Source organism: Protopterus annectens, chromosome 7.part0, assembly GCF_019279795.1.
Source record: "Protopterus annectens isolate FY-2018-M chromosome 7.part0, PAN1.0, whole genome shotgun sequence".
NCBI lineage: Eukaryota > Metazoa > Chordata > Ceratodontiformes > Protopteridae > Protopterus > Protopterus annectens.
In genome coordinates this window covers 1,547,072,130-1,547,093,201 of record NC_056739.1, presented here as the reverse complement: position 1 = coordinate 1,547,093,201, position 21,072 = coordinate 1,547,072,130, and the positions used below count along the sequence as shown (strand labels likewise).

Genomic DNA, 21,072 nt, shown 5'->3' with positions numbered 1-21,072 from the left:
CTTTCTTTGTATACCCCTCTTAGTGTCCACCAAATGTATTCTGAGTTTTTGAAAAGTTGCTGTATACTAAATGAATTTTACACAGTATTACTGCATTGTGGCATTTCGTGAATTAAGTGCTTTGATGCATTTTGCCATAGTCTAACCACATTTATTTGTGTTGTGTTTTTAATGAATCCATAACTGCTTTTAATTTAGTCTACAACTTTAATTGCTTTAGTGTTGGCTTTAGCTGGAGAACTTACAAAAAATGCAGTATGCTGTTCAGCTTGTCGGGTGGGAGGTTGTCATAATGGTTAAGGTATCTACCTTATAAACACAAGGTGCAGAATATGATTCTCATGTGGGATAGTTGGCTGGGCTTAAAACAGCCCACAACTGCATTTAGCCTAGTACTAATGTATGAATTAAATATGAATTCAATAATTACTGTGATATAAAATAAACACCTTTTCTCCATAATGTGGTATTCAGCTGTGCAAAATGACTGCTTCATCAGAAAGCCTTAGGAGGCAATTTGTTAAATGTTTAAGTGTTTCATCCCTGTACTTTTTGCTCCCATATGTTAAATCATATGGATAGTATGTATGAAAGAATTTTAAGTAAACTGATAGCATTTGTTTGTTTTTTTCCCCTTGTTAAAACCCCACCATCCTCTGTCTGTTACTGTCATAGCAAGCCTTGCTCTGAATCTCTTTGCTGATACCCTGAAATATTCATGTTCTTTTTTTGACATATAGACCGCACAGCTTTTGCTGCAGTTCATTTCATTAATAGGAAAACCTCCAATGGGCTAAGCCGGAATCCCTCCAAAAAGAATTGTTGAAGTAAGTAGGAAACAGAGGAACTCCCAGAGACAAGGCTAATTAAAATGTGCTTTAATATAACAAAAACAGAATCACAAAGATGAGTGCTTTCACGCAAAGTGCTTCATCAGATAAAATTAATACATTTCAAAACCATTTTTAAAACAAAACAGCTCTAACCATCAACGTATCAGAAAACTGCCTTCATCACTTATGCAAATCTCTCGACTTCAATACAGGCTTTAAAGAGACCCTATCATTAAGTCCCGGTCTCCTATCAGCACAAAACCTAAGAATCCAGTGCATCTCTCTCTCTTCAGTAAAATTCTTTAGATCACCCCCATGAGGTCCCTTTAACACAACTTCAAGAGCTTTAAAAACAAAAGTATGTTTAAGACCAAACTCTGCTACATGTTTTGCTAATGCATTGTTAAGATCACTTCTTTTCAGAGCATAAATATGTTCCCATATCCTCTCATAAAACACATGTACACATACTTGTATGTGTACAATAGTTTTGATTGTCTGCTGTGGAGGGGGTTTTACCTTGTATCTGTAAAGCAGTGACATTTGTGTATGTCTTGTAGGTGCTAATTTTATTTTTTTTCCTGAAAGTAATAGTCTTTTGCTCCCTTAAGAATTTAGGTGGCTTATCGTGTTTTGCAGGGACAGTTTTATTAAGGCTGTTTTCACCAGTTACTTTGCTAAAGTGAGACCTACGTAGTATCACTGTATTTTCAGAGTCTTCACATGTGACTTTAGCTGTTAGAGGGAGTTTATTTGCATTTTTCAGAGTTGTGTAGTGGTGTTCTTAATGTGTCTAGATGTTAGAGAAACAGTATATTTTATTTATAATGATTCATAGCAAAGTTGTGTCATATGATGAGTTTAAAGCCATAAGGGGGAGTCTGTATTCTAGTGTATGGATTAGTACCTCTTTAGATAAGGCAGATAGAAAATGATTAGCAGGCTTTTACTGCTTGAGGGCTTGAGCTGGTTTGTATTTGCTGTGGTAGGAAAAGGTAAGGGGATTATAGTTGAAGATCAGGATAATAGCAGGACTGAATGCAGAATATGATAGTATGTCATCTGTACTGATAATGTTATTGTGTCTGACCTTTTGGGGGTGACAAATAACTTAACTGCTGTTTTGATATTGTTGATGACAAAGGTGACAATTTTGTAGGGGGAAGGTGGGTGGGTTGTCTAATTGGACTGACTAGGAATGCAAAGGATCCAGAGTTGCATTAAGTACATAACTTTTGTATCCTGTTTCGTCCTAGAAGACCAATTTGACTTATGGGCAGAATCCTTAGATACCTATTTTTCTGGGTGAGATCATGACAGCATGCCCTTGAAGATGGTAGCTCCAAAGGGGACTCTAAATCTAGAAATGATATCCATTTTGTGAAATTTAAAAAGCATAAGCAGTGGAGATCAAGTTGCTTCTGCATACATTTCATCAACTGAAGAGTTCTTAAGGAATGCTGTTGATACAGAGACTGATTTAGTGGCTTGAACTTTCAGTTTGGATGTTAAGGGCTTGTGTCTAGAGGAGTGTACAAAGGAAGTACACTCAATGTTATCTTAAAAAAAAACTTTCTGGCCTAGTCTGGAGAGAGCAAAGACAACAAATAATTGGAAATCCTTTCTTGTGGGCTTTCTTTGGTGGAGATAATGTTGTTGTCTATGGACTTCAAACTTAGGAAGTAGGTTATCTCATTTTTAGTATAGTTTGGAAGGAAAACTGGTAAGTTAATAGATTGGTTGAGATTATGTATTGAAGCTGCTTTAGAGATGAATGAGGGAATGTGTTTTCAATGAAACCCTTATCTTTGTGGAAAACAAGGTAAGGGATATTAGAGGAGGGAGAGCCTGTAATTCTGAAATCCTTCTTGATAAGCTGATAGCTAGATAGAAATAGGGTTTTCTGCTAGAGATATTTTAGATCAGCAGATGATATTGGCTGAAATGGGAGGAGACTATTTTAATGTTTTTAATACAAAACTGAGGCCTCAAGGTAGTGCAGGATCTTTGACTGGAGGCCATATCAGGAAGGTCCATTTTAAAACAGTATTGCACATTTTGTGGGCTGTAAGGATGGAAGAAAGGTCCATATGGAAATTTGAAATAGCTATCAGTTGAGCTTTAATTGGTGAACTGCTGAGGCCAGCATCAAATAATGAAGAATGAAAATGCAAAATAGACAGGATTGGCACAGATAAAGGATTTAGACTTTGACTTTGGAGCCCATATAGAGAAATATTTTCATTTGTTTCTTTAAACTTTGAGAGATGATGGTTTCCGAGAGACCGATAGTCATCAAAGCACATTTTGAGAAAGGGCAGAGTCAGTGGCTGTTCGATGAATTGGGGAACCCTGTGGTCAGTTTGAGGGAATGAATAGCCAGGTGAGGTGTGAAATACAGAATGGATAGCAGGCCCATTTGTGGTTCCAGAAGCCATGGTTGCTTCATGAGATGAGGCCTCAGTAGGGTGAGAAGCCACATTTGCCTATGCCAGAATGGATCAATGAGTATTACTATTGCTTTGCATGCAGAGGCTTTCTGTAGAAAATTGTAATCAAGGGAAGAGAAGGAAAGGAATAAAGGAGGCCAGGAGGCTACTGACAGATGAGAATCTCCCTCTGTGGCCCTCCCTTTGGAGGGATCAAGGTGAAGTAGCTGCTGCATTTTGTAGTAGATAGGGAGGCAGAAATATTGCAGCAAGGCTGGCTTCAACAATAGAAGATGTGTTGTGTCACTGTAGGATTGGGAGACCACTCATGAGGCATTAGGATGAATCTGCTGAACCTGTACAGTGGGCAGTTTGCTTCCCCAGAATGTACATTGTGGTCAGAAAGTAGAGCAAAAGCTATCAACACTGCCACATTCTCATGGCTTCTCTACAAGAGGACTAAGCTGTGGTTCCTCCTTGCTTGTTGATGTACTGTACTGCCAATATATTGTCTGACTGTACTGAGGTAACCCCCAGATGAAGGTAGTTCTGAAAGACCTACAGTGCTAATAAGGACTGCCCTCATTTTATGATATTAATATGGAGACTGCCCTCCAGATTTCTCCATGACCCTTGGACTTTTCTTCCCTTGTAATGCCCCCACCTCATAGAGGCGGTATCTGTGATTACTGTTGCTATTGGAGTGGGAAGTAGAAATGGCAGCCCCACAAGAACTGTAGGGGACTCCAATCACCAGGTTTAAGCATATCCTGCAAACTTTTGTTAAGCAAATGAGAGCACAGAAGAGTATCAGAAAGTTGGGATCACTATACACTTAATACCTACTAAAGACCTGCCACGGAAAGTCGAGCAATGGGGTCCAGACAAATGTAGCAAGCAATTAATCCGAGAATCTTCAAAATGTGGGAGTCTTGCAAGGAGCTGTGATCCAAAAGAATTCAAATTGCTTTTTTTGAGACAGTTGCCTGTAATTTGAAAATTTCTGTATACAAATTGTTGTATTCAGATTGGAACCCACAAAAAATATTAACTGCCAAGGCTGTAGGTGGGACTTGTCCTAATTGACTGAGATATGTCAGGATGGGAAAAGCTGAAGCAAGAAGTCACTAGCAGTGATGAGGGATTCCATCGATGTAGTGACTAGGTGCCAGTCATCTAGATACAGGAAGACATGATCCCTTTGAGTCATGGATAGGCTGTGAGCACTGCCATGCACTTGATGAACACTGTCAGAAGCAAAGGAACCTCCTTGACTCCATTACAGTCTTGATGTGGAGATAAGCATCTTGGTCTGTCAAGTGCATCCAGCTTGCCTTTAAGCAAGGCAGTATCGCTTTACACCTTGGCCATTCTTAATTGGGTCTTCATAAAGTGTTGATTTAGGCTACTGAAGTCCTTGTTTTTCTCTGGAACTAAAAAGAATCTTGAATAGACAATGACACCTCTCTGGTCTGATGGGATCTCATGGATTGCTCTTTTTTCCAAAAGAGTAGCAATTTCTCTCATTACAGCTGTTTGGAACATCTGCAGGCGGTAGTTAATGTTACCTGGGGGGGGGGGTAATAAAAGGGGTATTATAAAATCTCTAGATTCTCCAGTTGTCTTGTGTGATGGCCATTCATACATCTGATTGAAGAGAGAATCTTCCCCAGCTTGCTTCCAGGGGTCAGCAGCTGGCCAAGCCTTCAAAGGTGTTTCCCCAAAATGGGATCCCTGAATTCCTAGTTTGGGATTAATTTACTTACTGTCAACCACAGACCTGTGGGTCAGACCGGGGGTGAATTTTGTGATTTCCCATCCAATGATCAAAGTTTCTTTTGAGTAAGGTTAAGGATGAACTCTTCTTCATGTAAATATAGAGCTTATTCTTTATTGCATGGATCTTTTGAGACACAGAACATGCTGGAGAGAGCTATATATTTATATTGCAGGCAAAGTTCAGCTTCTTTTATCTAGCGTTTCTAGTACGGTTTGTTTTGAGGATTTGCAAGAGATCCATCAGAGCTGGATCTGAGGATGTCTTATATGCTAGGCATAGATCACTTGTCAGTAACCTATAGGAGACTGAGTACAGAGATAGGGTGTTAAGGTGATCTGTGTAGGACAGAGTATTCATACCTTGGATTATCGTGGTGCAGAACCTCTGAGCATGTTCCAGATGTTGCAAATGCCTAGTTAGGTACATGCCAGAGGAGGCCTTGCACTCAATGATGGGTCTGATGAGGGCTTAACAGAGTGGTACTATAACTTCCTTGGACTTGGATGCCACACCCTTACTTAAGAGTTTTGTAACATAGAACAATTTTCTTACTATCTTGGCTGTGTGTTGGTGGAAGGCCAGATTACTTTCTACGTATGTTCCCAGATCCCTAACTATTTGGTCAACTCTTCCATGTTGATGAGTTCTAGGTCCAGTATGTTTGATCCCCTGATTTGAGTGCATACTATGTGGACAGTGCGTTTGTGCTGATAAAGTCCAGAAACAGTGTGCCTGTGGGTTAGAGGCAGTGTATGTTTCCCAGTCTATAGAGGGATTGTTAAAATCTCCAATGAATAGGGTATTTGGTTGGATGGTGAGCACCTCTGGTAGGTCCATACCTCTCAACTGTACAGATATTTGCAGAATGTCCAGATTTTTGGCCTGTTCTTTTTTCCTGGCAAATCACTGGGATGATCTCAGGATTGAAGTCACTAAATAATGACATACATTTGAGTTTCAGACTTCATATCCTTCCAAAACTGTATATTAAACCAAACCCTGTTACTCTAGCAACTTTCTAAGTTTATAAGAGCAATATTTAAAATATGTTCCTATTTGTACCCCCATTTTGTCAAGCTTTGTCCAGATGTTGAGATGTATGGGTAGGTCTAGGTAAGAGTTGTGAGCTTTGTGGGTGATAGAGAATAGAGAATTACCTATTGCTAGCCAGGACATGGTAAGAAACTTTGCCTGTGGAGACTTGGGCATGGATGAACCCCAAGGCATAATCTTGTTTAACCAACCTGGAATTGTATTTCTTGCTAGTGAATCTCAAGACACCTCCATCTTTAACCCCAGTTTGTGCTGCTTTTGGTATAAATGTGTGAAAGGCACTGTAGCCTTCCACTGCTGGAGTACTTTCTGTGCTTTAAACCAAGTCTTGGAGCAGCACAGATGTCTACGTTTTCCAGAGTGAGGGAATCTTGTAGGGTGTGAAGTTTCTTGCTTAGGCTCTGCACATTGAACAGTATTACCTTCAGGTTGCTCTGAGGTGGTTTTTTTTTTTTGCTATGTTGTTAGTTTTGTTATTGTGACATTGTCTAAAACAGCTCTAAGGGGGTGAATAAAGTTTTAGCCAATATCCGAAAGTCCAAGGGTACAGGTACAGACTGTCTTTGGCAAAGGAACCTGGTCTGTTAACCAAGTCCTCCGATGCTGGTAGATATTGGATTCCCCTGGAGTGACACCAGAAACTAAGCCAGTTATTTCCTGTTTATACTATGGCATCATCCTTGATTAAGGTAGAATGTTACTCAATGTAAGGGATGTACCTGTCTGTGACACATATACTCAGAGAGATCCTCTTTTCCTATAGTCCAGAGAGGTACGTCTCAAGTCATTTACACCCACATGGACTATGATAGAATCATATTGGTATATGTGGTGCAGTGACTTGAGTGCATGTGTGATTTTTTTGGATCCTTGCTCCGGACAAGCAACTAACCTTTGTCTTCTTATCCAGTCTGGTGAGAAGAGCACCTGTGTGTCATACAGTACTATCCCCTGTGACAAGAGTACCAGGTAAAGTATTTTCTTGCCTTATCGGCTTTGCTTTTGGGGGATCATTTGGTGTAGGCTTAAGTGTGGTATTAGTTGTTGCTTTTGTTGTGATTGCTGAGGATAGGTGTTGCTTCTTGATGGCTTAGGAGGTCTTTGAGGTTTGAGGAAGTTTCTTTTTCGTGCCTCAGAATAAGAAGGTCTCTGTGTGTGGTGAGCGATGTGTGTGAACGATGTAATGTGTGTGTGTGTGTGTGTGTGTGTGTGTGTGTGTGTGTGTGTGTGTGTGTGTTTTTGACAACCTTGTTTGTAAGTGAAATGTTTGCCTCCAAGGAAGTTATGTATGCACATCTCTCATATACTGTGTTAGTTTCTTTAATGTGAGTACATGAGATGCCCATAACTACCAAGCTGGCCACATAGATGTTAGGAAATTGCAAAGCCATGTTGTCAGGACCTGTGTTAGGCTTGGACTGTTACAGTTTAGGGACTTAGTTTTACAGGAGTCAACTGAGTGGTGTCTTGGGTTAAAGCTAGATGTTAGATAGTGCCGTGATGTGATATTAGTGCTGTCTGATGCATTAACTAGCTGCCTTAAACTTAGCTCCACACAAAGCCTTTCTGTGTTACAGGTTAAAGTCCTAAGAATTAGCTTTTTAGGTTTGCAGCTATACAGGGTACTGCTGACTGCCACTGCATGGTGAGCAGCTCCATGAAAAAAGCACCTTATTTTATAGCAAACAGAAAAAAGCTGAAAACTAACTCCTGTGCCCTCCGGCCACCAAACAACTGCACTTTGAGCTCCATCAAATGCTTCCCAACTCAGAGACAATGTAAACACTTACTGCCACAAAATGGATGATCTTGGAACTTCTTAATGTAAAAGCACAGCAAAATTATCTCTCAAGTGCAATTTAACACCAAACAACCAAGTCCATAATAATCCTCCTGACTGATGAAACAATCTCATTTTAAGCTTCCCAGTGTGTTTCCCAGCTCAGACTGACCAGGCTTCTTTACTGCTGCCAGTAGAATAGCTGCCCCAGTCCTCTTAATGTAAAAACGCACCTTAGTTACCCAAAAAGTGAGAAGTATCGGAATGAAATCAAGCTACTAGCTGTGACAAGTAGTTTTCATTTAAGCTTACCTATGTATCCAAACTCTCACACAGGGAGACTTAAAGCGAGAATTACTGCTGGTTCATATCTGCCTCTTTTTGTTGTTACTGGCTTGTATCTTTAGTTCTAAATTGGTCAGAATGTATACACTAGATAATTTGTTGTGGAGAAGGGCTTCAAGAAGTGTGCCAAATGTGGCCACAAAATTCTTTTTCAGGACACCCATTAACTTTGTGTAGTGTACCTGGGGCCAAAACATCTTATGATAGATTGCGCCATCTGCAAGTCCTTTGGCTCTGTTTCATTAGATGAAAGAAAAAAGAATCGAGCTAATATGAAGAGTCTTCTACCCCAAGAAAACTCTATGAAAAAGGACAGGCAAAGTAATAGAGTGGATAGGTACAAGGAAAAGTAAAGGAAAAGTAAGAAAGGAAGAAAACAGAGAGATGATCAGGGTGCCATCAGAGTACTGAAAGTTTCCAAGCCAGACCTCCATCAACCACCTCCCATACCAACTTCTTTGCATTCTGTGTTGACCGTGCCAAGTCCCTCCTGCATGGAGATGATTGTGATTTCTGAGAAGTCCCTCTCTTTTCCCTGGGATATACTATCTGCTGCACATTCATAATGGGCGGGCTTGGAATGCATCCAGAACTGGATGACTGCCACCCGCCTGTGACTTAACATTCCCAAAACTGCTGCCATGGCCGTGTATGCCTCCCCGAGAGCTCTAACTGTCTAATTGTTGATGTTGTAATTTACAGTAGTGGTAGGCTGGCTTTTGTGAGGAAAGTGAGAAATCTTGGTGCAATTTCTGATGACAAATTGGCACTTGGAGACTAGATGTTAGCTGTTGTGAAGACTTCTATTTGTGTCTTCAGAATATTGCTCACAGCTAGTATCTCCTTCCTGCAGCTGATCCTTAGGTAGGTGTTCAGGCTCTAGTGTTGCCCTTGCTTGATTACTGCATCATTTCTCTTTACCATCACATTACTCCTATTTTGTGGAATCTCCACTGGCTGGTAGTTCAATCACGTTTTTAAGTCTTACTTCTGGTTTACTTAGCCCTACATAACCTGAGCCCTGTTTACCCCAATGAGCTTTTTGTTCCGTACTTTTTAGCCAGGTCCATTTGTTCATCCACTGTGTGAGTTTTGGAGGTTCCTAAGATTTGCTTGCAGATCTTTGGAAGTCAGGCCCCTGTCTTTGGAACCTTCTCCCACAGTGGTACTGACTCCCTCAGGGTTTAGCAGATCTCATAAACACATCTATTTGAGTTAGTATATGATCCTTCACTATATTTTATTTTTCTTATTCTTTTATTTCTAACTTATATCATTCAACTATATTTATCCAGTGATTTCTTTTTTTTAATTTTTGTATTATGTTTTTAGCTTTGATAATTCAAGTTTTACCATATTCTTGCTGTATGTTATTAATTTTATTCATGTTTATTCATGTTGTTCGCATTTGTTTTACAGTTTCTTCTGATTGTAATCATACTTGGTAGACAGTTCTCTAAATAAATTTGGACTTGAACATGAAATGCTATTATTTACAGTAAGACAGAAAGAAACTGTGGTTTGCTCTCCAGACTTTGCAGCTTTTGTAGTTTTCATCATTAGTAAATATCCACTCTGAACATTCCATCAGTATCAGGTGGTAATATGAATAAGATTATCTTGTAGGCATATGTGTTTGGGGTTACAGACATTCAAGTAATGGGTGTTAAGTTAGTGCTGTTACTTACAACTAGCAGTTAAAAATGACTGTCCCTGTATTTGGTAGTGATGACAAATGGGGAACATATTGCCATCAATCATCATCATCATCATCAACTCACATTTTCCCATTTTTCTATATGAAGTTGGGGTGTTGTTTCAGCTGTCTCTGCCTCTCAGTACCACTCACCTACCATCTTCATTCATACCTGACTGTACCTTCGTTTGGCTGGACATCCTCTTTTCCTTTTGCCTTTTTTCCTGTCTCTCCCAAATCATCTTCACCAAGCTCTCTTCTGCTTTCCTGCATGTGTGACCGCACCACTGTAATCTGCACTCCATGATCCTCCCTGCAACTCTGATATCCTAATTTCTTCATATGTCTCACAGTGCGCATCCTACCAAACTGTCTCTGGCACTTCGTCTTCATCATCTCAGGCATCCCCGACTACCTTCACTGTGCAAGTTTCTGTGTCACACTGAAGCACTGGCTGCACCAATGTTTTGTACACCTTAGGTTTCTGTTTCATGCAATGTTCACAATGAGACTGAGCATTCCTAGACTTGAGAAAAGCATATGCCAAGTTCCCAAGAAAGTTGATTTAGGCAGTCCAGATATATTTATTTTATTATTTTATTTAACATTTGTTTACCAGGATAGTCCGACTGGACAACAAGTGTCAGTTTTCAGCGGAGTCCTGGGGAGAAAAACTCCATACATTTACAGAGAGAGGAAAAATTTACAAGAGAGACATTTTAGAGTAGTAGCATACAGGTGGTAGACTTTACAGCTGTTAGTATACAGTAAGAGGATATTCCCTCTTTTGGTTAAAAATACAAGTGTACAGAATATACAGTGAGTGTAGATAAGAACTTGGTAGAGCATTGCAAGATATTTCACAAATGAATACGAGTATATAAATGTGTAAGTTTTCCATATATACATTCAAGCAAATGCATGCACACACACACACACACACACACACACACACACACACACACACACACGCACACGCGCACGCGCACGCACACACACACACACACACGCACGCACGTACATACACTTGTATATAGGTTATTGCTCATACATGGATAGGTATAGTTAGATGGTGTTGTTTCTGTTGTCCAGGGCAGATAGGGTGTAGAAATAGTAAGTGGACATAGTAATAGTAAGTGGAGTATGGTTCAAAGTCCTGGAAACACTGGTGGAATTAGTACATCTATGTACAAGGACCCCATTGACATAAGTATGAACAGTGTTTGTACTCATAGAGGGGTTCGCAGTGGGAGTGGGTGTGCATCAGAGTTCATTTCTGAGCCCACTGCTGTTCATACTGGTGGTTGACTACATTAACAAACAGGTTGGAAGGGATAGCTTCAATAAACTGCTGTATGCATACAATATGTGATGATTCTGTTTCATTTTATTGAAAGTTCACATCATTGACAAACAAAAAACATTATATTTTATCAAAAACACATTTCAGCGGCACTATGTTTCATCAAACTTTTTATGTACCCTAAATATACCTCCAAAAGCTTTTTGCAGGGGACAAGCCCCCATGTCCCACCTGTGAGGGAGTTCACCTGCCCTAAAATAAATATACTAACTTTACAAGTGTACAGCTGCAGAGAAAAGAGAATGTCAGTGAAATGAGTTTTAGACAAAATGAACCACAGTTGTTTTTTATTTGTCAGTAAAATGAGTTGCCGATCAAATGAGCGAACCCACCTCTGTTTTTGTGTGTGTATATGTGAAAAATGTATCTTAATTCGCATGCTCTGCTTCTATGTTGTGCTGGATCCAAAGTCTTCTTAAGACACACAGTCTTGCTGTGCAGTTTACTGCTAAATCAGTCACAGAACTTTGCATGACTCCATCTGTAGTCTGTTTAAAGCACCAAGCCTTTCAAATTGCACACTGATAAAGAAATATATTTTGCAGCTGTAAGCACAGTTACAGATAACTTATTTTATAAAAAACGACATGTACCTTTTCTGTCAGATTGTAGCGTATATTTACAAAGTTTTCCTTCATTACAGATATGAATGATGACTTCTACAAAATACCTCTCTCTGTCCCTTTCTCACATAACTGAATTACTACAATTGTTATATAGAGTGCTAGTCACGCACATAGATTATTTCCTCTTGGTATATTTTTTGGCCTTCTGTGGGAAGTCGCATAATGTCTGTTTTTAGACTTTTCTATTGTCCTTTTGTGATTTACTTGTAAGCACTTTTGCTGATGTGAGGATGCCATTAACAGAAATCTGAAAGGAAACATCTGTACAAGCAATTCCTATAGAAAAAACATCACATATTGCTGAGTTTATAATAAAGGATGTCTGTTAATAGATATTTGTTCTGCAAACATGAGAAAATCATGTAATCCTTGGTTTCCAATATTGCTTTGTTAGGCCTTTCTGATGCTGTGAAGAGAAGCCTGTCTGTTATACATACATTATGAATGCACATTTTACATTGCTAAACTCTGTACATATATTCAGGCAAACTTTTTATTCTATGCTTTTATCTTCCAGCATATTTACAACAGAATTAATTTCAGCCTTATATTCATAATATCTAACAATATGTACATACAAAAACACACGCACAGACATACACACATATGTATATCGATTAGGAAGACCCCCATACTTAATTTGATATTACAATGAGCTGCATGATGTTTTTATTCCTCTTTATCTTTGAATTTGGTTTACAGTGGTTCAGCCAGCTCTAGAACTATACACTGTTTTGTCTTAAATTGCGAGTTCTACATCTTGGTCACTGATTGTGCTGCTGTGTACTACTAAGGGCACAAAGCAGAAATATATTTTGTTCACTAAGAAATGTGTCCCCCTCTTTTCCATGCCATGAATTCAGTCCATATGTTTTCCATCAGGAATCCATTATCATTTAGTAAACCATTTGACTAAAACACAGCTCTATCCAAAATCCTTTTCCATAATTTCTTCCATTCACTGACATACTCAGTACATTAGAGTGCAACCTCCATGTTACTTACATAAACAGGTTCATGATATATATATATATATATATGTATATATATATATATATATATATATATATATATATATACACACACACACACACACACACACACACACACACACACGTGTCCTTTAGAGCTACCCTCAATAACTTGCCCTCTTCCCCATCAACAGCCAGTGTAATGCACAGACCTCTGTCTGTACAGGAAAATATGGTCAACCAGGACTGCCAGTCCATCCTTCTAGTATGGTCAAGCTGATGAAAGCTGCCTGCTCCTATCTTCCCTTCCCCGTTCTTGCATCACTTGAGCTGCTTCTCTGGTCTTCTGGGTCATAGTGGCAGCTTTGTCCCTCTTCTCTACAAAGCCAGGTGCCAGGAGGTATAAAACTAGGCCACATATATTTAAGTCTTTGAATCTGTGTTCTTCCTATAAACTCAACACAAGTGTTTTATGGAAATATGGTGAGGTATTTGATGTTGGACATTTTAATAGGTAAGTGATTGACACTGGCTAGATGAAAATAATCAGAATAATTCACAGTAGAATCTCTGGACAACACTGCCTAAGCAGAATATTGATTTTGCTTGTGCTCTTGCCTATACACTTCTGGACTTGAGGCTGATCACACACACTGAAGAATTATTGCAAGGACTGATAAAGTGTACTTAAAACAGCCATTATAATGTCAGTGTCCGATCTAAGACAGACAGCTAACTTTAGGTGAACAGCAGCAAAATTATTAGCTATAAAATGAAGCCAGTGATTTGACATGTTCATTGGATTCCTGTAATAATCCCTCATTTTAACTACATAATAAATGTAAAACATTCCACCCCTTGCTACAACAGCAACAACCTACGTAAATGTTGCTATCTTTACTTAAGCCATTCTTTGCAGAGCAGATGTAAATACTCCCTTATTTGCCTCCAGTGGATTCGCTGGGTTAAGGACATGTTTCATTGTTACCAAACTGCTTACAGTTAACTTGGAAAGTGTTGTAAATTTAAAGTTAATGACAACAATTTTGAGTCTTAAGTCATGTGGCCCACTACATTCACTTTAAATAGTTTGGGAAGGGGATTGTTTTTTTTCTCCCATTTTTGCTGTCCTTAAAAAAAAAAAAAAAAAAAAAAAAAAAACTTCCCAGTCATTAATAAGTGACAACAAGTTTACATCCTGTTGAACCTTGACCATGTTCAAAGCAACAGCTAAATTGTGGTTCACCATATTATAAGAAGATCTTTTAGAGCGGATGGAAATGCATGAGGGCAAATTAGCCATTCGCTTTCTGGATATTTCTTCTGTAACATGTCCTGTTAATCTTGCACCAATTCTTCAATTGAATGTGGTGCTGAGCATGGACAAGGTTCATATGGCTGTGACTTTAATCTCTACAACCTTTGAGCCATTTTATTAATGTAGCTAGGGGCCTGCTTGAATGGCAGTACTAACTTGGTCAGGGGCTTCTAAGCGAACAGGATGAATTGTCATTTTATTCGATGATGAAGTTGCTGTTTTTCAAAATCCATGGCTTATTTTTGATTTATTTCAGGTCAGAAGTAGATTGAATCCATCTGATAGGCCATTAAAAAAACTCTGCATTCAACTGTCTTTTTTTGCATATTTTCTTTGTTGTTTGGGTTATGAAAGATGAGTTGCAAAATGACTTTTCTTTAGACATTCGAGAGATCTCTGGTTTGCTCCATCTCCATAAACTTTTCTTTAAGAGAAATACTTTAAGACACTTTTTATCTGTTGTTAGCATTTTATACCATTAGGTCTAGAGTAACTGTAACAATCACCTACCTGCCTTTTGTCATATGTTTGTGCAGAGTTTTCCTGGATTTAAATGGAGAAAATCTCTGGACAAAACAGTTGGCATTTCACTTAGGCTTTTAGTTGGCGAGTTTCTCATTTTGAATAAGTTAGGAGTTGGAGAATACTTTCTACAAGTTTTTGCCGAATAAAAGGTCAAGGCTAGTCCATCAGTTTTTAAGAAATCTAAATCTAGCTTTTTGGCTTGGGATCCATTCCAAAATTTTCTGCATGCTGCAGTTTGTTTGTGTCTTTTGGCTTTTCCCGGTTAGGGGTCGCCACAGCGGAACTCTGGTCCGCTAATGATTGGCAGTAGAGTTTTACGTGCTGGCTTGCCGGACCTAATGCACAACCTTCAACAAAGGAACGCCTGTTCACGCATGTCGTCACACAGAAGAGGCTCTAACTGAGGATCGAACGGGCAACGTCTAACTGTGAGGCGACAACGCACCGCAGCACCACCACTGCAGTGTTCCTACTGCATTTAATTTTGCTGCCATTCTTACTGTTGATTTCTGTCCTAAAACATTAATCTTGTCTTGTAGTATATTCTCCAGATGTTCTTCTGGAACTGCTGTTTTAATGCTGCTTAATAGAAAGGTAGCATGATTCTTGAAATGAAAACTACAGCTTTAAGCCATTTCAACAATGTTTCTTACACTTAACATGAGCAAAGTTCAGATAAAAAAGCAGTTGATTGATGTACACATGATTTCTTTACATTTGTTTCCTTGTCTTTAGGACGGCCTTGGCGAGATTTCGTCAATCACAGCTTGAAGATGGAAAAGTTAAGGTAAGCTGAAAATGCATTTTCTATTTTTTTTAATAATCCAACAGTTTCAGTAAATTCTTTACATAAACAGCTATGTATACAGTCCAGTAGTACATGTTTTTTGGCAGAGAATATTTGCAGCTTTCATTGTATTCTGTTTTGTGTGTTTACATCTATCCAAATCAGGGTTGCCAGACGTCCCTATTTGGGCGGGACTGTCCCGAGATCAGCAGCCTGATCCCGAGTCCCGCCCTGCCGGTTAAAATCCCGGCCAGCCTCCGCTTTGTTTGTTTGTTTGTTTTTTTTTTTTTTTTTTTGATTGTCCCGTATACCTGGCATACGGGCCAATCAAAATTATACACGGACTTCTTGTGTTCCACATTAAACACAAGAAGCTCCGTGTTTTGATTGGCCCATATGCCGATCTGGCCAATCAAAAATCGCTAAAAACGGAGCTTCTCGTGTTGAATGCGGAACTAAACACGAGAAGCTCCGTGTTTAGTGCAGAGCTACTGAGTGGGCTCAGTTCTTTAATGTGGAACTCTGTTCCGCATTAAAGACCTTTTTTTTTTTTTTTTTTTTTTTGGTCTTCACGTGCCGTGAGAGACCTTCTTTTTTTTTTTGTCCCTACCTGGGGTGCTGGAAATCTGGCAACCCTGATCCAAATAGATAAACATCCTACTCTGTTTGAGCCTTCCTCTAGCTTACCCCAGTCTTTACCAATCAAAACCAGTGGGAAACTCTTTTTGATCTATAAGTTATTTTAAACAACTCTGTTCTTACTATTAATCTCACTAACCTTAACTATCATTCTAACCCCTCACCCCTTTACAACTACCCCACTAGTGATTTTTCTTTCCTTTTATTAATTCTTTCAACATAACACTACTCCTATAGTAAATTATTGTTTTTTTCTCTGATATTGTAACTTCCCACAATTTATTAGTCTATCAGTTTGTTATATTGTACTGTATTGTACTGTAAATTCTTGTAAAATATTGTGCAAACATAATGTTTGTGGAGCTTTTCTCCCCTGGCCTTCACTTAAAATGGGCTGCTCTCTCAGTCGGACTTTCCCGTTCAATAAATGCCAATAAATAATTCTGAAACAGGCATGTGCGACTTAATTTCAACAGGTAATGAAACTGAATTATGTGTTACTTTTTTGGATAAGGACTGAAGACATGCAGAAATAACTAAAAGGACATAAAAAATGTGTGTGTGTGTGTGTGTGTGTGTGTGTGTCTGTGTGTGTCTGTCTGTCTCACAGACACACAGGTATAGTTGATTGAGTTTTTAGAAACTCTAAATTCATATCAGTGAGACGATGTGATCGAATTTCTGAAAACTCAGACATTTAAAAAAAAAAAAAAAAAAAGGCAAAACAAAAAAATCTATCTTTTTTATTATTTTAATGGGGGCATGGCCCCCTGCACCCCCCTTGTGAGAGGTTGCTTCCCCCAGACCCCCTACTAATTATATATACCAACTCTTGAGTTCACACCACATTGAGAAAAATGGTAAATTTCCCAATCCTCACTGTACAGCAGTCTCCATTCAAAAACTTTGGGTTTTCAGAAATTCACTCTTATCTTGAGGTGTTTAGGTGAAATGGCAGTGGAGTTTTTAACTAGATTTTTTAATGAAATCTTGGAAAGTGAGAGGATGCCTGAGGAATAGAGAAAAAGTGTTTTGGTACCGATTTTTAAGAATAAGTGTGATGTGCAGAGCTGTAGTAACTACAGAGGGATTAAATTGATCAGTCACAGCATGAACTTATTGGAAAGAGTAGTGGAAGCTAGGTTAAGAAGGGAGGTGATGATTAGTGATCAGCAGTATGGTTTCATGCCAGGAAAGAGCACTACAGATGCGATGTTTGCTCTGAGAGTGTTGATGGAGAAGTACAGAGAAGGTCAGAAGGAGATGCATTGTGTCTTTGTGGACTTAGAGAAAGCATATGACAGGGTGCCTAGAGAGGTGTTGTGGTATTGTATGAGGAAGTTGGGAGTGTCAGACAAGTATGTAAGAGTGGTACAGGATATGTACGAGGGTAGTGTAACATTGATGAGGTCTGCGGTGGGAGTGATGGATGTGTTTAAGGTGGAGGTGGGATTATATCAAGGATCAGCTTTGAGCCCTTTATTTGCAGTGGTGATGGGCAGGTTGACAGACGAGATCAGACAGGAGTCCCCTTGGACTATGATGTTTACAGATGACATTGTGATCTGTAGTGAGTAGGGTACAGGTGGAGGACACCCTGGAGAGGTGGATATATGCTCTAGAGAGAAGTGGAATGAAGGTCAGCAGGACTAAGACTATATGTGTGTGACTGAGAGGGAGGATAGAGGAATGGTGAGGATGCAGGGAGTAGAGGTGACTAAGGTGGATGAGTTTAAATACTTGGGATCAACAGTTCAGAGTAATGGTGAGTGTGGAAGAGAGGTGAAGAAGAGCGTACAGGCAGGATGGAGTGGGTGGAGAAGAGTGTCAGGAGTGATTTGTGACAGATGAGTACCAGTAAGAGTGAAAGGGAAGGTCTACTAGAGGGTAGTGAGACAAGCTATGTTATATGGGCTGGAGTCAGTGGCATTGACAAAAAGGCAGGAGTCAGAGCTGGACGTGGCAGAGTTAAAGATGTTAAGATTTGCACTGGGTGTGACGAGGGTGGACAGGATTAGGAATAAGTATATTAGAGGATCATCCCAGGTTGGAACGTTTGGAGACAAAGCCAGAGAGGCAAGATTACGTTGGTTTGGACATGTGCTGAGGAGGGATGCAGAGTATATTGGGAAAAAGATGCTAAGGATGAAGCTGCCAGGTAACAGGAAAAGAGGAAGGCCTAAGATGAGGTTTATGGATGTGGTGAGAGAGGAAATGCAGGTGGTTGGTGTGACAGAGCAATATGTAGAGGATAGGAAGAAATGGAAACAGATGATCTGCTGTGGTGACCCCTAATGGGAGCAGCCGAAAGAAGAAGTCTTATCTTGCCGATATGAATTCTGAGTTTCTGAAAACTCGATCAACTGATAGTGTTCTGATATATTTTATATATATCTATATATCTACATATATATATATATCTATATCTATATATGTATATATACACACACACACACACACACACACACACACACACACACACACACACACACACACACACACACACATATAGTATAGATATTATGTATATTATAATTATATCTATGTTTATTTTATTTATTTTACATTTGTTGACCGGGATAGTCCGACTGGGACGCATATCCATTTTCAGCAAAGGCCCAGGGAGAAAAGTTCCAAGGTAAACAGAAACATTAAAAACATGTTACAATTATAATTTTGATGAAGAGTACATAAGCAAACAATAATAAACATGTTCCACAGCTTAGAGTTAAACCCTGGTGAAATTGAACAGTAGCTGATTGATAGATTTTGCACAATCAAGAAGAGAGTTAGCCAGGCTTGATAGAATGACGTAGCCAGTCTTTTGCCAGATGTTGTTTGAGTCTAGTTTTAAATTGACCTAGGGAGGAGAGTAAAGTAATGTCAGCTGGAAGTGAGTTCCAGGATCTGCCTACAATGTTTGCACAGAGAGAGTCACCAGCTGCATTGTTAATTTTGCTTGTCTGAATTAGTAGTCTGTTAGAGTATCTAAGCAGTTGCGGATTGTGATAGGGGGTGATAAGATTTTTAAGTGCAGGAGTATTGTCCGGATTATAAAGGATTTTATAAGCCACAATCAGTTGGTTATACTGAATTAGACTGGGTAGTTCAAGCCACCCAAGCTGGTTAAGATTGATGCAATGATGTGTCCTAAAAGGCAGCCCAATGGCAAACCTGGCGATATGGTTATAGCAGGTTGAGAGTTTAAGTACAGTCTTGTTTATATTAGAGAGTATAGGGGTTGTGTACAGAAGTGTTGAGAGAAGGTGAGAGCGAGCTATGGCAATTTTAGCTGGAGGGGTTAGGAAGCCTTTTATTCTGTAATGTTATATACAGATTTTTATATACATATATATATATATATATAATGTATGTATATGTGTGTGTGTGCGTGTGTATATATGTTTGTAGGTATTTACACACACACACACACACACACACACACACATTATATATGATATACATGTGTGTATGTATATATGTATATGTGTGTGTGTGTGTATATATATATATATATATATATCTATATGTATATGTGTGTGTGTGTGTGTGTGTGTGTGTATAATATGCAAGCACCCACGTTTGTATTTTATATATATATATATATATATATATATATATATATATCAGTCTCAAAGTATTATATTTATATATATATATATATATATATATATATATATCTGTCTCAAAACACAGTGCACCTGCTGTAATGGTGGGTAAACTTCTCAGCGGGTCCCTGTTTGGATTCATCCTGTCTTCCATTTTATTAATTTGACTCTTTTTGCTTAGAATGCTCCCCCAGTGTGGTCACATATAGTCTGTTCTGGCATATATGTGACATTGTGCAGGGCATTGGGCGTATGTGTCTGACCTCTTAGCCTGCCATTTATTTTCTGAAACTTACATGTTTTAGTTCTTATCCTGGCTAACATTGGTGAAAATTTCTTATGTTTGATGCGAAAAACAGCTAGGTGTACTTGAGTGTCCATGTAGTTGACCGATCCCAAATCAAAACCTAGACATTCATTGTCTGTATTGCCTATTTATAGGAGCATGATGTAAAGCATTGCCATAAGTGCCAATGGTTCAACCATGCCACCTACAGACACTCCACAGGGAGAAACTGGTGACTTACTCTATTACAAGTAGAATGTTGTGGTGTTGGCTAAATGTTCATGTACAGATCAATGGGAGATTCAGGTACACAGCCCCAGGTTTCTGAAAACACCATTAGAAAGTATAAGTTTGAAGGGAGCAGGTTGCAGTCTAGCTGCCTTAGATGCAATTCATTTCTGAAATGCCCTTCTTATCCCCTGTGTTGAGATTACTATCAGCTGTCTGAGGGCTCAGGTTCACAGCTGTCTCCTGCTTCAACAGTTAGCAAAAGGGTCCTGAGGATGCAAATACCTAGTCTCACCTTAAGTGAGTGTTTGATGTATAGCAGTTTTCTGTCTCCTGGTTGGCCGTTTGCAGCATGCTTGCAAATGATCTTATCGTGGGAAGAGTAGTTCTTGGGTCACCCAGGAGCTTGGCAGCTTCTGATGACACAGTTTGAATAGAGTCTTGCAGGTCTAACCACTTAGGTGCCTAGACTTCAAGTAATAATGTTTGAAGTATCGAGGGACCTGGAAGTATTGGTGTGGGAATATTTGCTTGCAAGCATGGCCTGATGCAATTATTGGCCTTGATACCAGCTCCTAATATCTGTTTTCAATCCTTAACATAGTTCCCTGCATTGGATCCCTGTCATCTAGTAACCACTGCACTGTTGTCCCTGCATGAACTTGCCATGTCTGGATCAGGTTAGAGGTAAAAGACTTCTTCCACTAGGAACATTTTTGTTAACATGAAAACCATTACCCTTTAGATAGGTAAGGATATTGACTCTTTCCCCACCCTTCCCTGATGATGATTCTTTTATAGAACT

General features: G+C 39.2%; 1 protein-coding gene across 1 annotated transcript in view; it reads left to right on the top strand.

The window, feature by feature from the left end:
* ISY1 (ISY1 splicing factor homolog) overlaps positions 1-21,072 on the top strand; it is an 816,689-nt gene that overhangs the window by 86,301 nt on the left and 709,316 nt on the right. Inside the window, exon 3 of the mRNA XM_044078094.1 lies at positions 15,455-15,506. Coding sequence (XP_043934029.1) covers positions 15,455-15,506 — 52 coding nt within the window. The remainder of the gene's footprint in view (positions 1-15,454; positions 15,507-21,072) is intronic.